At 36.5% G+C, this 17356-nt stretch overlaps 1 protein-coding gene across 2 annotated transcripts in view; it reads right to left on the reverse strand.

Moving 5' to 3' along the window:
* Window positions 1–17356, reverse strand: part of Cert1 (ceramide transporter 1) — a 105986-nt gene that overhangs the window by 85579 nt on the left and 3051 nt on the right. For both annotated transcript variants that reach the window (XM_059276284.1, XM_059276283.1), the window contains exon 2: window positions 14605–14739. In XM_059276284.1, coding sequence (XP_059132267.1) covers window positions 14605–14739 — 135 coding nt within the window. The remainder of the gene's footprint in view (window positions 1–14604; window positions 14740–17356) is intronic.

The following is a 17356-nucleotide window of genomic DNA, read 5'->3' on the forward strand; positions in this document are numbered from 1 at the left end:
ATAAAAGATAAGTTAGATATGAAACTTTAGACTCACAAAAATAAGATAGATAATAGAGTATTTTCTTTAATTTTGCCAAATACAAAAAGCCTAGATATTGTAAGTATAATTCTTGCTTGATAATTGTTTTGTTACATGTAATTTTACTATATTAAAATGAAAACCTTCCTTCTTGATTAGACAGAAAAGGGGGAAGTGCTGTGGGATGGTCTTTCTGTACACTGTGAATGTGTTGCTACCATTGGTTAATAAAGAAGCTGCTGCGGCCTATGGCAAGGTAGAACAGAGCCAGGCGGGGAATCCAAGAAGAGAGAGAAGGAGAAGGCGGAGTCAGAGGATGTTCTGGAACACAGGTAATGCCACGAAGCCACGTGGCAAAACATAGATTAATAGAAATGGATTGAATTAAGTTGTAAGAGCTAGTTAATGACAAGCCTGAGCCATAGGCCAAACAGCTTGTAATTAATATGTGTGTTTATTTGGGACTGAACGGCTGTGGGACCAGGTGGGACGGAGACTTCTGCCAACAATGTACCCCACAAAAATGCACCAAGTTATGTGTCAATGTATCAAAACAAGCAAGAAAACACTAATATAAGTTGTGAGAGAGACTAGAGAAGGCTTTCAACAAATTAATACCTTAGTGAAGAGCAGAAGGATGGAATGGAATGAGTAAATAGCAAAGAAAATGGAAGTAGAAATCTGTCGCAGTAAAGAACAAGTCTAACAAGATGCTTGAAGAAATAGCATGATGAGGAATGCAATCCTGAGAGGAAGCCTAGTAAAAGATGAAATTTCAGAGAAAGGCAGTAGTCAAAGGATGCAAGACCTGACAGCATAAGGAAGCCTGGAGCCAGGAGGAGAGAAATTAGTCTCCTTTTTCATTCACTGGCCCTGATATTTAACTTATAAAACTCAGAGAACTACCACCTTAAATTACTTGAAGATATTAATAAAGGTTCAAATGAAACAAAATTCTAGGGCTACATAAATGTTCTAAACCAGCAGTTCTCAACCTGTAGGTCACAACCACTTTGGTAAACTCCTATCTCCAAATATATTTACATTGTAATTCATAACAGTAGCAAAATTACAGTTATAAAGTAGCAATGAAAATAATCTTATGGTTGGAGTCACCACAACATGAGGAACTGTATTAAAGGGTGGCAGCATTAGGAATGTTGAATATCACTGTTTTAAACAGTCCTTTGTGATATAAAGATTCCTACAAACCAGTGCAAATCTAATGAAATCTTCAGACTCCTTCTCAGGTCAAAGTTTTCAAAAGTATAAAACTAAACATGTAAGGTTATAAAGAAAACTATTACCTAAAAACACCTAACAAAAACATTCTAATGAGATGCAATATATATACTACTCTATATTAATATATTAATATATAGAGTGGCTAGTAGAAAGAGATACCTGAGATATATGAAATGTCATGTGATAAGATTGTGGTTGGTGAAAGGGCCATATATATTTATTACCATATTGACTGAATTTCTATCTACATTGAGAATAAAAGAAAATACTAAATTTCATTTCAGAGTTAGAAATGCACTGTACTTTTTCCATGTTTGCAAATTATATGTGGAACTCATCACATTTAAGGACAGTGGTTTATGATTACCTGTTCAAATTAAATAGCAATCTGCTATATCAAAGCATATTTCCTATTATGAAAAAAAATGTAGCAAGGAAATTTAATATAAATACACAACTTTGATATGCTTTATTCTGCCTAACACTTATTTGGGCCAAAAATAACTATTCAGCATCTACCACCTTGCTAAGCAATTTTGAATAAGATCTGCTACTTCTTAAAATCAAATCCGTAAGAGAACTATAAGAGTTTGCTATTATGATTCAACTTGAAGCAGAATGCTAGTGTGGTTCTCAAGATCATATGACACCCCTTATATTACAATCAATAAAGGTTGCATTGAAAAATATGAATCAAGAGTCTCTATGATACAGCTTTGCAACAATAAGGCTACTGTGTAGTTGAAAGTTTTCCTGGTCCTGTTCCGCTCCTGCGATCCATGGTTCACAGCCGCTCAGACCCAAGTAAATACACATAGGCTTATATTAATTAAAACTGTTCGGCCATTAGCTCAGGCCTACCACTGACTAGCTCTTACACTTTAACTCAGCCAATTTCTGTTAATGTGTGCCATTACATGCTGCTCCCTGAATGGTGGACTGGCGTCTCCTGACTCAGCCTTCCTCTCCCCAGAATTCTCCTTGTCTCTTATCCTGCCTATACTTCCTGCCTGGCTACTGGCCAATCAGCATTTTATTTATCAACCAATCAGAGCAACATAGATTCATAGCATACAGAACGTCCCACAGCACTACTGTAATAATAAAGAACTTGCCAGGATTTATTTGATAATAATTATTTCATCACAGATATTTTGATGACTTTAACTGAGCCTCTAAAAAAAATTCTTTCTGAAGTAGTTTTCTAAATATTAAAAAAAAAACCTTGAAATTATTTATCATTCAAAAATGATTTATTGACTTTCAGTTTTATGTATGAGTATTTTGTGTGCCTGATACCTACAGAAGTCAGAAGAGGGCATCAGATGCGCTGGGACTGGAGTTACAGAAGGTGTGAGCCACCATGAGGGTGCTGGGAATTGAACTCAGGTACTCCAGAAGAGCAGTCAGGGCCACACTGTCTCTCCACCCCCTATTTAAAATGTACTATTTTTTTATTTTTAAATTAGTTTACAAAGTAGTAGGTTTCTTTGTGGCATTTTCATAATACTTAGTTTTGGTTTCCTTCCCCCCGAGACCCTGCCATTTATTACTGATTAAACCTTCCTGTACCCAGTATCCCCCCCCTACCCTCATGGTCCATGTGTTCCATTACCCTTCCTCCCATATTTCCACTTCTCAGGGTTCCCTTTCTAGTTTTCTGTTGTCTACAAACTTACTCCTACAGAAATAAAAGATGTAAAATCCTAAGATCTACATGTGAGAGAGGCTATGTAATGTTCATCCTTCTAAGCTTGAGTTAATGTCATGTAGAATTTTCCAGTTCCATTCATGTTTCTGCAAATTTCAAACTTTATTTTCCTTTATAGTTGAATAAAGTTTCATTCTGTATATGTACCACATTTTCATTACCCATTCCTTTGTTGACAGACACACAGATTGATTTCATTTCCTTGCTATTACAAATAGAACAGCAATAAACACGGATAAATAAGTGTCTCTATAGGAAATGGAGTCTTTGAATGTATTAATGAACCAGAAGTGGTAGAACTGGGTCATTCTCAATATCGAAGTTCAATTTTTGGCTTTTTGAGAAACTTCAACACTGATTTTCATAGTGACCACTGTAGTTTTCCTTCCTACCAATGGTGAATAATGGCTCTCTTTTCCCTCCATCCTCACCTGCATGTTTCTTATGTTTTCTTGTGATAGCCATTGTGAAATGAGATAAAAATCTCAAAGTAGTTTTATTTAGTTTCCCTGAGAGATAAGGATACTGAACATAAAATATTTATTAGATATTTGTTTGCTTGAGAACACTGATTTTAGGTTTTAGATCTTTAAGCCTTTTGAAGGGGGATTGGAATATCTTCCTCCTACTCTTCAAGTTTTCTGTTCTAGAGTATTCTAGATATACTGTTAGATGTACAACAGGTAAAGATTTTCTATCATTCTGTAGGCTGTCTTCTCCCTTGGTTAACTGCATCATTTGCTGTGAGAGGAGTCTTTTAACTTCATGAGGTGTCATTCTTGATCACTGACTTTATTTCCTGAATGACTGCAGTCGTATTCCTTTATCTTCAAGTGGTTTACTTTCTCATCTAAAAACTTTATGAACGTTTCAGGTCTTATGTTAAGGTCTTTGGTCATATGTAGTTAATTTTTGTGCAGGGTTGAGAGATAAAGATCTAGTTTCACAGACAAACAGTTTTCACAGCATCACTTATTCGAGAGCTGTTTTTCCTCCAGTGAGCATTTTTGGCATCTTTGTTAAACACCAGGTGGCTGTAGCTGTGTGAGTTTATGTCTGAATCTTTTTTATTCTGTTCCACTGAACTATGTTTTTTTGTTTTATGTGTGTGTACGCCAATATCATGTTGTGTTTTTGTTACTATAGCTCTGGAATGTAACATGTTGCTCAGGATTTCTTCTGCTTTCTGAGGTCTTTTGTGCTTCCAAATGAGTTTTCAGCTTGTTCTACTCCTTTTGCTTTTATATTTGTTCCTTATGACCTTCAATCATAAGGAGTTTTACTTTCAAATCTAATCGCTTTACTAGCATGTGCCTCGGAATTCATTATGTTGAGTGGATTACTCTGCTGTCACTGTGATGTGAAATAATCAACTTAAACTTACAGTTTCAAGTCTCTGTTCCAGTTAGATTGTTCTCTGAGGTATATGCAAAGAGATACCTTCAACATTCAAGATATAGATGGTGCTGGGTTAATTTCCCCAAGTTCTCTAGCAAGTCTTTTCAACCTAAGTCTTTCCCTATTCCTTCAAAGTTTTCCTGGATTATAACTTTTTTTTCCCTTCAAAGTGTCTACTAACAGGAGTATTAGTCCTTCTTTAGCTGTCTTCCATTCTTACAAATAACTTTATTATCCTTGGCTATTTCCAGTTCTTGAAAGTCCTTGCTAATTTCCATATCCTCAGTGAGTATGATTAATTTTACTGGAAATACAGACTACTAGTTTTCTTTTGTTTCATGGTTATTTCAGTCAGAGGTGTGAGAAATTTTCTTCACTTTATTTTTAAATTCTTTCCCAATATTATGCACTAGTCCTTTATAATTTTTATTTTTGTCTTATTTTTGTAGTCTTATAGGTCCTATCCAAAGGATTCAGTATCTTTGGGGGAGGGGGGGTTCTAGAAAGGTTTATATTTAGAAAACTCTCTTTAAATCACATTTACTGCCTCAACAAAAATCGTTATCTTTTATGGTTTTCTGGCCCTTAAAGTGGTTTATAGTTTGAAATCTTTCCTTTAATTATACTCTGATCTACCTGGTGACTATGTTGGGGGATATATTTAGATTATGAATGAATGCATTCAGTCTTTCTGGTAAAACTTCCAACTCTCCCTTTACTAGTGTTCTTTCTATTTCAGAGACACATCATGTTTAATTTTGCTCACAAGGCCTTGCAGCAGAAGCCTGTAGGAGTCTGTTACTATATTAAAATGTAATTATATTGTAGTCTGGCATTATCTGTAATGTTGAAGGTGGTATTTTACATAGAAATTTTATAGATGTTGAGTTATTTTCTTTTTTAAGGAGATAACTTTTGAAAAGCTGGCAATCATTATTTTTAGCTATCCAGAGACTCATACAAAAAATTTAAGAACTAAAATTTTTTATTTAATATTGAAAATAGTATCTAGTCTCTCACCTTCATTTTCCTGTCCATAGAAATAATCATTTTTATTTTTACCTTTTACTTAGTTAATTTGTAAAACATCTAGCACACTGTTAAGCACACAATAATCATCTGGTTCTTGTTTTTTAAAAATCTTATACTAAACAAACACACACAAAGTGAGCAGACCACCTATTGTGGTTCAACAAAAAAGTTATGGCTTAGGAGGGGACTGGAAAAGTGAAAGGCATTCCAGATAATGAGAAACTGATTGAACAAAGTCAGCAAAGAACGTCAAAATGCCAGTTAGAAAAGCAGCCAGGTTGGTAGAGGGGATGTTCTGTTCGTCTACTCTGAACAATCATTGTAATTAACATTTTCCTTTAGTCTGAACATTTTACACCTATTGTTCATTCAGACTGCTGAAGCTAATAACACAGCTAGCAGCTTTTTGTGTAAAGTAGGTGGAGAGGCAGAGAGGGATGTGTGCTGAAAATCCTGCTGTGCAGACTTCCCAGAACCCAAGTAAAGCCAAGTGTGCAGGCATCTACCTGTCAGAAGAAATAGGTGGATCCCTGAAGTTCACTGGCGAGGTAGCCAAACTTTTGGGCTTCTGGTTCAGTTAGAGTCTGTCTCCAGGTGTGCTGTCCAGTTTATGACAGCTTGACAACAGCTAGCGTCATCAGAGAAAAGGGAACCTCAATGGAGAATCTCTCCATAAGCTCGGGCTGTAGACAACCATGCAGGGTATTTTCTTAGTGATTGATGGGGATGGCCCATCCTGTGGGTGGTGCCACCCCTGGGCTGCTGGTCCTGGGTTCTATAAGAAAGCAAGAGCAAGCCAGTAAGCAGCACTCCTCCATGGCCTCCTCTTGCCTCCAGGTTCCTGCTCTGTTTGAGTTCCTGTTCTGACTTCCTTCTGTGATAATCTATGATGAGGAAGCATAAGCCTAATAAACTCTTTCCTCTCCAAATTGCTCTGGTCACGGTGCTTCATCACAGTAATGGTAACCCTAAGACACCAGACAGTAAGGTGCAGAGGATAATACACTTCTTGCTGTGGCCGTAGCATGTGCTCACACAAGCACCTGCATATCTAGGTGCGTAACACACAATTAACCAAAACTAACTAGAAAAAACAAGAAATGGTAAATCAAAGAAAGTTAGGAATTGATAGAAACATCAAGCATTTATATACGTATATGTATCTCTTAGGTTATTAAACAGAACAATTTGATGGCGGGAACTCTTACAGGAAATTCATGGGAATCTATTGAATCATGGTGTGAAGGATCATATCCTGGCTCTAATGTGTCACCTGAATGTGTCTCCCTTTGATAAGCCAGCTTCTATCATGTTTTAAAACTGAAGGCTTTGCTTCTAATACAAGTCTTTCACAAAATCAAGAAATTTGACAATCTATTATGTGTACTAACTATATAAAATACTTGAACATAATACTTTTTATATTTCATTTATTCATTTTTTTACAACCTGACCGCTGTCCTCCTCCTCCCTCTCCTTCCAGTCTCCCATCTCCCCTCTGCCCCCATAATACTTCTTTTCAACACACAATCACTCCACACTTGGACCTGTCTCCCACTTTCATCAGTTGAAGGATCCACAGGCTAAGCTGATGTTTGGCTGGAAGAAGAATCCTTGCCTACTATATACAGAGCTGAGTTTGACCCTCAGTTCCACATAAAGCAGGTGTAGTGGCACATGCCTCTAGTTACAGAACAGTGGGAGGAAGTGTGGAAGAAGAACAGGGAAGTACGTCTGATCCAGATACACTGTTCTACTTCTTTGTTTCCCCCAGGAACTGAAGGCCTGTGCTTGCTAGAGAAGTGCTCTACCAGCCAGGTAATCTCCAGTCCTAGTACATTGTATGCATGTTTGAAACTGTTAAATAAAAATTATTTTAAAAACATTTTTAAGGAGGGGAGAGAGAAGAGGAAATTAAAACTTAGGGAAATTCACTAACCTGCTCAAAAGCAGAATTTGGCCATCTGAGACTCAGGTTTGATTTTGGAGCTTATGATATTTCACGTTCTTTATGAATTAACATAAAAATAAAACATGTATGACTTTCAGAAAAACCAAGAAAACAAGACACGTGTTAACTAATGCAAAAGGCAAATGATGATGATTGATCAGACCTTTTGTCTTCAGATGACCTCAACACTAAAATACTTCTAACAGAAGGCATTAGGAGTAAATGTGGTGACTTCTGCTGTCCCTCCAGTTCCCAGCACTGGCTGGTAGCTTAGTGCAGCTCTCAGTCCTCATCAGAGCAACTTCTTTTGTAGTGACCACCTGTCAATACAGGTCACAACTGGCTAGAATGCAGGGATTTAGGTGATGGAGTACTCAGTTCTAAGTGCAACATCTAGATCACACCCCTCCTCTGAAGGCTCAGGGGACAGCATGGAAGAGCCAGAGGTTGGGAGGACTGCCGTGAACAGTATCTTCTGAACACGACAGGGCCATCACATTCATGAACAAATGGCAACTGTGGCTGCCTGCACAAGACTTGCCCAAGATCAAGCCAATCAAAGTTAAATGACAGATGGGAGGGGGGCTGGTAAGACCCACCTCTAGCTGAAGAGCTATTGGCAGGGAAGTCAGCTGTTGTTTTTTTCCAGAAGTCTGATCCATGGTAGGCTGCCCGTGCTTCACTGATTGACCCTACACTCATGTGCATATGGGCAGCATCAACTGGATTCAATGGGTTATTTTTAAAAAGCAGGACATGAAGCTGGGAGAAGGATATGTTTGAGGAGGTCCAAGGAGTTAGAGTAAGTGGAGGTGGATATGAACAAAATACATTGCATACATGCATGCAATTCTCAAACAATATATATTTTAAAAAATAAAGCTGAAATTTAAAGAGCTGCTTTATAAATACTTAAGTCATGTTCCTGTATGTCCTGACAAAATAAAATGCACCATACAGGCAATTTTCCTATGCTTATGGCGGCATGTGACAAAGTAACATCAAATGGGAAGCGGAAGGCTGGGGCTCTCCTTAACTGACACTGTGTTATGGGTTGTATGATGTCCCCTCAAATTCTTATGTTTACATCCTGTTACTGTGAACTTCAGAATGTGACCTTATTCAGAAATATAATTAGTTAGAATGAGGGCACACTGAAGTAGAATAGGTCCCTATTCCTATAAAATATGTGTCCTTTATAGGAGTGCTGTGGAATGGTCTGTATGTCAAATGCTCTGATTGGTCAATAATAAAACACTGATTGGCCAGTGGCCAGGCAAGAAGTATAGGCGGGACTAACAGAGAGGAGAATTGAGAGAACAGGAAGGTGGGAGGAGACACTGCCAGCCGCCGCCATGACAAGCAGCATGTGAAGATGCTGGTAAGCCACGAGCCACGTGGCAAGGTATAGATTTACAGAAATGGATTAATTTAAGATATAAGAACAGTTAGCAAGAAGCCTGCCACGGCCATACAGTTTGTAAACAATACAAGTCTCTGTGTTTACTTGGTTGGGTCTGAGCGGCTGTGGGACTGGCAGGTGACAGAGATTTGTCCTGACTGTGGGCCAGGCAGGAAAACTCTAGCTACATAGGAGGAAAATTTGGACACACAAACACAGAAGGAGAATGTCTTACGAACATGAAAACAGCTAAAAGCCAAGAAGTGCCAATGATTGCTGGCAAACAATCAAAGAGCACGGAACAGGTTTTCCCTCATAACAGAAAGACTGAACACTCAAAAAGATTTGATTACCCATTCAACACAGAGAAGTTGAGCTGGTGCCTACCTACAGCCTTCACCCCTAATGACCAGTGTTCAAGGTACTGGAAGGTACTTTACACGCTCCCAGAGGAGAAAGGTAAACACCCACCCAGCTACAGACCCTTTGATTTATAACGGTGACCTGCCTGCAGGACATGCTGGTGCAACAGTGGCACAAAAGTTGTGGGAGTCACCAACAACTATCTAATTGGATTTAAGGCCCACTCCATGAGATGGGCCACAGATGTAAGAAACAACAACCACAACAACACAACCAAATACTACTGTTCTGCCAAAGCAGCGCAGCAATAAAAATGACTCCTAAAAGCATTCTGCTATATTCATAGATCAGTGTCTCATTCAACCATCATCAGAAACTTCCTCCTTCAGAAGATGGGAACAAATACAGAGACCCATAACTGGACAATGTGCAGAGAGTGAGAGACCTTGGAACACTTAGTTCTAAATGGGATGTCTCCATCAAATCCCTCCCCTTCTAGGGCTCAGGTAACTCAGTTGAAGAGGAGAAAAATAGTAAGAGCCAGAGAGGATGGCGAACACCAAGGAAACAGTGTCTTCCAGACACAACAGGACTGATGCACACATAAACTCCCAGAGACTGTGGCAGCTTGCCTGGGGCCTGCACAAGTCTAAATGTGGGTACCAGCACTGAGAAGGAACACAAGTTCCCTTCCTAAGCCCAGAAGCTATCTCTAATTGACTACCTTTCCCAAATGAAAAATTAGCTTTCTCCAATGAGTCTCACTGGGCATAAAAACCACAGCTAAGGTCAGGTACCATGTCCAGCAGCAGATGGCCAACACAAAACAAACCCAGGGATATTTTTGGAGGGTTTCTATCTCATAAAGATTTGTACGGGCATATCTTTACCTTACAGGTCTTTTGCTTATATATTATAGTTCCCAATTTTGTGTTTATATGGGATTTCTGGATATGTCTCTGTGTTTTTTATCCTTTTTATTTGGATCTGGGAAAAGTTGGGGGAGGGGAAACTGTAATCAGAATACATTGTGTAGAAAATAATCTATTTTCAAACAAAAACAAAACAAAAAAGGAAAAGGAAAAAAATTGAGCCCACACTACTCTAAATGTAGCACTTCTAAATTTATTTTCATGGTTCTCAATTTTCAGTGTTTTCTTCCCTTGTTTATCTTCTTTTACATCTTCATTAGCCTCTTCAATTTTCAAATTAAAAAAACTTTCAACTTTATTAATTTGTGTGTAAACATACATGTCATGGCATACAGTGTGGAGGTCAGAGGACAACTGTGTGAAGTTGGGTTTTCTACTTTCTCATTGACTTAGGTTCCAGGGACAAACTCAGGTCATTAGGCTTTTGAAGACAACACCTTTACTCCTTTACCAGCTGAGCCGTCTTGTTAGCCCTGACCTCTTTAATTCTGCCCAAATCTTTCAACTTCTTCTCTTATGATTCCTACTGAACAGAGAGCTATTTTGCTTTAATGTTATTTTTATTTCCAGCAGCAAATATTTTCACTATCTTACAGGTTTTTTTCTGAAAAATCTTAAAACATGAAACTTGTGAATAAGTATTCTTATAACTAATATCTGATGAAAAAAATAGAAGTCCCATTCACTTGGTAATTTACAGTTCTAAAGGTTATTTAGTATACAAGTTAAATGTCCACAATGAGAGACCAAAAATTACAGCGACATCAGTTCTGAAGATATTGGCTTCATCATGCCAAAAATCTCTGTATTTCATATAACATCTTCTAATTTCAGTAAATACAAACAAAAACTCCTAAACAAATGAATAGCTCCCTACATCTTTCCTCTTCACAGACATTATTAGTAGTTTAAGGAATTGATTTGTGAAATATTATCAAAGTAATTTTAAATATGATAAAAAAGAAAGCTTATACATGCCAAATGTACATAAGAGTAAAGAAAAACTTGAAAGTCATTTTATAATAGATACTAAAACTGGCAATTTCAAGAAGGGTATGAAATAATGGTATTAAAATGCATGGTTGGTTAACTGAGAAAATAATAAGAAGCTACACTGTATCACAAATCCTAATTGGTCTTAAATAAAAACTCAGAGCCATTTTTTCCCCCCTCTTGGTATGTTTGTTTTGTTTCTGAGACAGGATCTCACTCTGAAGCCTAGGCTAGCCTGGAACTCATCATTAGCCCAAACAAGCCTCAAACTCAAGTGACATTTCTCCCTTGGCCAAGTCTCCACAATGGCAGCTTTCTTGAAAGAGCATCACAGCAGGCAGTAGTACTCTTGCATTAAGAGAAAACAAGGGCATAACAGTAAGTTTAATAAGGTATCTGTGTAAATAAAATGAAGACTATAAAAAATGCTTATGTAAGCATACAAAGTCTCAGGAAGGAAACCAAAATATACCTTTCCGTGTTTCTTGAATGCAGGAGTAAGAAAAGATAAGCATTTACTTGGTAACTTTTAAATAGCATGAGTATTTTAAATCATGTTCTGTTATTTTTTTCTTTAAGAATTTCAAATAAAAAAGTTTAAACACTCCTTAAGCATCTAAGTTTGTTTGTGCATGTGTGTTGTGTATTTATTTAAAACAGGATGTTGTTCTGTGGTCAAGCTGCATGGAGTTAAGGATATTCCTTGCATCAACCCCCAGTGCATGGATTACAGGTCAGTACCACCATGTCTAGCAACATTTGCTTGACTGCAACACACCTGACAAGTTTTATACCACAGGCTGAGTCTTAAACAGTAATTATTAAGTCTTACTAATTGAGACATTCAACTATCCCTATGTAGTCTATACACAGAAAGTTCCTTTTCAAAAAGTGAAGGTACTGGTTTGTTTGCTTTTTTATCTACATGTTCCTAATCTGTCCACCTTAGAAGTAAAACACTGTTTCTTTAAATTATTTCAGCCAGGTATCACAAGGCCAAAGAAGAAGATTTTTATATTGATTACTCATTAAAATTAGAATTGTAGTGGATTAGGGTAATAATGGATTAGGCTCCACAACAAAGGTAGTAAGATCACACACTAGATCTACCAACAAATAGTATTTTAAAATCATTACAGTAAAAGCACAACTCTTATGTACGCCTAGTGAGGTTTGTGGTCCTAGCTATTCAGAAGGCTGAAGCAGGAGGATTCCAAGTTGAAAGCTTACCTGGGTATCTTAGAGACACCCTGTTACTAAATAAAAATGTAAGAGGTCTGGGAAAATAGCTCAATGGTAGAATACTTGAAGCTCTGGGTTCAATCCTCAATATCACACATACACACAAATCAATTTCATAACAGCACCATGTCAACAAATTCACTGTTAATATTTACTCTGTTTTCAGAGAGGAAGTGATAGAGGCAACAGCCCATATTAAGGCTAAAAATAACAATGGACACTTAACTAACAAAGAACATTAATAATTTTTTTAATTAAAGTATCTGCTTGTAAATTTCATGCTGAAAAGTTCACTGTATTCATTTCTATTTTGTAATTTCCTTGAAATACATAATAAAAGACCATGAAGCTTAAAGCAAGTGAAGAACTGGAAGTTGAAAACAATCTCAAAAATAAATGCATTTCTTCCTATATTTGTTCACTACATCTGAAGACCAGCTTTACTAATTTCTATCTTTTTCATTATTGCTTAGCCCATTGAATATGGCCACATCTAAATCTCTTGTTCCAGAGTATTCAAACTGCTTTACTTTCCTACCACCTCCTTTGATTATGTACATATTCAAAGTTTTGCATACAAATACAACTGTAACAAAAATATCTGCCATGAACTGTTTTTTCTCCCAGCAGATACAATAAATGCGTTTATTACAATTTCTTTATCAAAATGCAGAGCTAGTAGAGTCTATAGTTCAAAACAGGATAACTATATTTAAATCCACTATGGGAATACTACTATTTAGGAAACAATACAGATAAAATATAAATCCCCCTATTTTTAATAATCAATAATACTGCAATTAGTTTGTAAAAGAAGGGGACCAGAAAAGGACTATAGAAAGACTCTTCAATATTATAAAGAACACTTCCATTCATCGTTCTGACCACACAAATATTGACAAAAAGGACAGATACAGTGTCAAAAACTTATTTACCACGTAACCATCAAAATAAATACTGAGTCTTTAATTTCAAAATATTTCTTTAAAATTGTCTCTAGTTGGCAGTAGTAGTTTTATATTAATATTTCCAAACAATTCCTGTTTTACTAATTTGATGTTCAGTTAAGATTTTGTTTTCTATCATGAATACACAAGAGGGTAATGTACAGAACATACAAAGATGAAAAAAATACTGCAAGATTTTTCTTTAATGCAAAGATAAACAATATGTAAGTCAAATGTAGAGAGTAACAGTAATTCCAAAAGTATCTTTTACTTTTATAAGTAATTTTATCATAAGAAAATTTGACTTTCAAGAGGATCAATAAAATCTGAATTGTTTTTGTCTTAGCATATCTATTTTTAGATCTTAAGCTATTGACTCCCTTAGCTAATCTCCATTTAACTATCCTGCCTTAGCTAATATTTTTTTTTTTTGCTTTTGATTAAATATGTCTATGGCATGCTAACCACACTCAACCAAAAACCCTTTCTAACGTGTTAGAATAACACACTTTGATTCCAATAATTGAGTCAAATGTTTAAAATGTCAATTATTGGTTTCCAAACCTATCTGCGCCGATTTACTTATTATTTACATTAACATTATTTAAGTCATGGACTACATACAATATGAAAAGTTGTTTCTATGCAAACTAAGAATGACTAGACAGAAGTGAAGTCCTGTTTTAAAATTAAATGAAGGTGACATAACATATTCTAGTAAATCTGAAAATTCTGAAAGCACTTAGTGTTTTTCAAAAGTATTTTCAAAAGTGTTTATTCCAGCAAAGAGTAGTGGCGCATGCCTTTAGTTCCAGCACTCAGGAGGCAGAGGCAGGAAGATCTCTGTGAGTTCGAAACCAACCTGCTCTACAGAGTGAGTTCCAGGACAGCCAAGGCTACAGAGAGAAACCCTGTCTCGAAAGACCAAAAGGGGGGAAAAAGTGTTTATTTCACTTTAGGGCAATTGAACTGCAGACCATGCATAGAGTATGTAAAAAGTTAACACAGAACTCTAAACTCCATAAAAAAAAAAAATGGTATAAAATCTGTATGAAAAAGTTGGCAAATGAATGCTTGTTTTGTTAAATAATTTAAATAAGGTTATTTTCCCAATTTAACTTTTTAAATATCCTACGACACTTCCCAATCTCACCAGTTATGAAGTAACCTACTACCTTTTTTTTCCTGAAACACTTAGATTGGTTTGAAAAACCACCTGAATAAGACCTTTAGGGTTATAGTATGCAGCTGTATGTTCCTGGGCATAGGGCAAGGATTCCACAGCTCTACAATAAGACTGAGAACAGTTCCAATACACACACAGTCAATGCCCGTTGAATACCTACTGAGCAGGGAAAGGTACTTACTGTGATCACAGCCTTGCTAAGACAGATGGATCCCCTGCAGCCATATTCTGTCTCATCTTCAGATTTGTAGTAACTCAAAGTATTATTCTTCAAAACTACCCAACGATCCTGCCACCCATGAATATAGTTTGTCCACTAGGGGTGAGAAGAAGAGAAAGGAGGGGAAAAAATAAAGTCAGTATTTTAGAAACTGAGAGTTTCCAAAATTTTAACACAAAACTTTGAAAGCTGTAACAATTACAATAAACAGTAAAAAGATTAAGTGATAAAAATTGACATGTTTCTAGTATATAATGACCTTCAGTAATTTTAATAGCTAGGAAATAAAAAATATAATATTTTCTTCTACATTTGTAAAATTCTGCCACTATCTTTGCATACTTTCAGCTTCCCTTCTTCATCATCTTTATGGCATTTAAATTGTCCTGATCCCTATATAAAGTAACATGCTCAATAAATAAGTTACATGGTCTCTCTCCTACACCAAATACTGTATAGTCTTCTGAAGAAGTATAAAGCCAATCACCACCAAAATGCTACTCATGTATGTTAGTCTCATATGAAAATCGTATGATGGTCATAATTACATCAAAGAAAAAAATCTACATCATTAATCTTTATTAAGTTCACAGTAGTTTTAACTTTTCCCCTATAGAACTGATGACTGCACATTTAAAATGATTAATTCATTTACAAGTTTCCCTCAAGTTATATTTTTCTAACCCAGAAGAACTAATACAAATATAAAGTTGGATCATTTGGATCACCCATCATGATTTCTATGTTGCTAAGGTACTGATATACAGAGTAAATATTACAATCAAGAAAATGGCAAAAGTAAGTAATCTAATTTGACGGGAATACTTGATTTTTCATGTTTTATTTATGTCTGGTGTTTTAACACAAACAACTCTAAAAACAAATTTAAACTGGATTGTTAAACAATGCATTAGCTCAGGCTCTTTACCCACTGAGAAATCTTTTCTGTTTCTATTTCCTAATTAAACACATTTGAGATTGGTTCCGCTTTTAAGTCTAATCTTCATTACTATAAGCCAGCTCACCCATGCTGACAATTTAACTCACTCTTTTCTAAGGGGTCTCTGGGCACTATTTCCTTATTTCTAACAGCTTGTGACTCAACCAGCACTTAGATACCCACTTGAAACAAACGATAGTTCCAAACAAAACTGAAATCACCTCCCCTATAAGGTATATTTCCTCCCTATGTTCCTGTTTCCTTGGTTGTATTACTACTTCTGCAGTCATGGAGACTAAAGTTGGCTTACCATCAGATACACGAACAGAATAGTAAATAGACCCAATTTTGCTACCTGTGCTGGGGGAACTTGGACAGGTTACTTAACTTTTGTTTCTCTGTATGTTATTTGAATGGCTGAATAGTGAAAATGACTAGCACAGTTATACAGGACACTCAATATCTCACTGATCCTTTTCTCATAGTTTATCACCAAATCTTACTAATCTTTCCTTGATATCAATCAACCTTTAAATTTGACCTCTCTTTCCAGTTTCCAATAATTCCAATCAAATGATCAGCTTCCTAGATTCTTGAGAAGTCTTACCCCTCTTAACCTACTTTTAAGAATAATCTTATTAAGTATACTTGTTAACTTATGCAGTATATTAATGAGACTCCAGCCATGAAACTTACATGGACAATTCCCTATTCTCTATCACATTAAAAGGGCAAACTAGTATTTAAGAACCTCCCGGCTAAGCCTAACTTGGTCCCCATTATTATCCTTTATTAGCTAGTAATTGTGGCTATGTTGCCTTCTATGTGTTTCTTTGTCAATCAAGTCTCTCTTTTAAGAGTTAAGATTACGGCAGGTAGTGGTGGCGCACGCCTTTAATCCCAGCACTCGGGAGGCAGAGCCAGGCGGATTTTTGTGAGTTCGAGGCCAGCCTGGGTTACAGAGTGAGTTCTAGGAAAGGCGCAAAGCTACACAGAGAAACCCTGTCTTGAAAAACAAAAACAAAAAACAAAAAACAAAAGAGAGAGAGAGAGACAGAGAGAGAGAGAGAGAGACAGAGAGAGAGAGAGAGAGAGAGAGAGAGAGAGAGAGAAAGAGTTAAGATTACATAAGAAAAGATTAGAACAGTGCCTGGCTTGTCCTATTAACTTCATTTGAGGCATAATTATGTATAGATAAGGAAGCTTAACCTTCAACATCTCTCTCTAGATCCCTTCTAAAGTGAAAAGAGGAACTCTAATGACTGTACTTACAATTTGTATTATTTTCTTATAGTGGAACCAACAAATGGCATAGGCTTCAGGACTCAATAAATGTTTTATTTGCTATTATTACACCAAGAAAGCAGGGTTTGCCTTTTCTCTGCCACTATATTTGTTTCCACTCATCTATTTAATGCAGGCAATGTTGCATGCTAGATATTAAAGGAAAATCAAAGATTCCTTCATATTGCTAAGTTTGGCAACCACAAATTCAACAACAACAAAAAATAAGAGTCAGAACTAAGTTCCGTACAGAATGATATAGGGATTCAATGGAAAGAGACATTGAACATTTATGTAATCAAAGGCTTTATGGAAAGGACAGCATTTGAGATGGACTTAAAGAGCCAAGTATGCTAGCTCATGCCTATAATCCCAGTATTTCAAGGCTCTAGGAGGTGGGTCAAGAGTTAGAGGCCAGTCTGGCCTATACAGCAAAGCTCTATCTCAAAAGAAAGAACTAAAAGTGGTGGCCTACACCTTAAAGCCCAG

This window comes from Peromyscus eremicus, chromosome 11, assembly GCF_949786415.1.
Source record: "Peromyscus eremicus chromosome 11, PerEre_H2_v1, whole genome shotgun sequence".
Lineage (NCBI taxonomy): Eukaryota > Metazoa > Chordata > Mammalia > Rodentia > Cricetidae > Peromyscus > Peromyscus eremicus.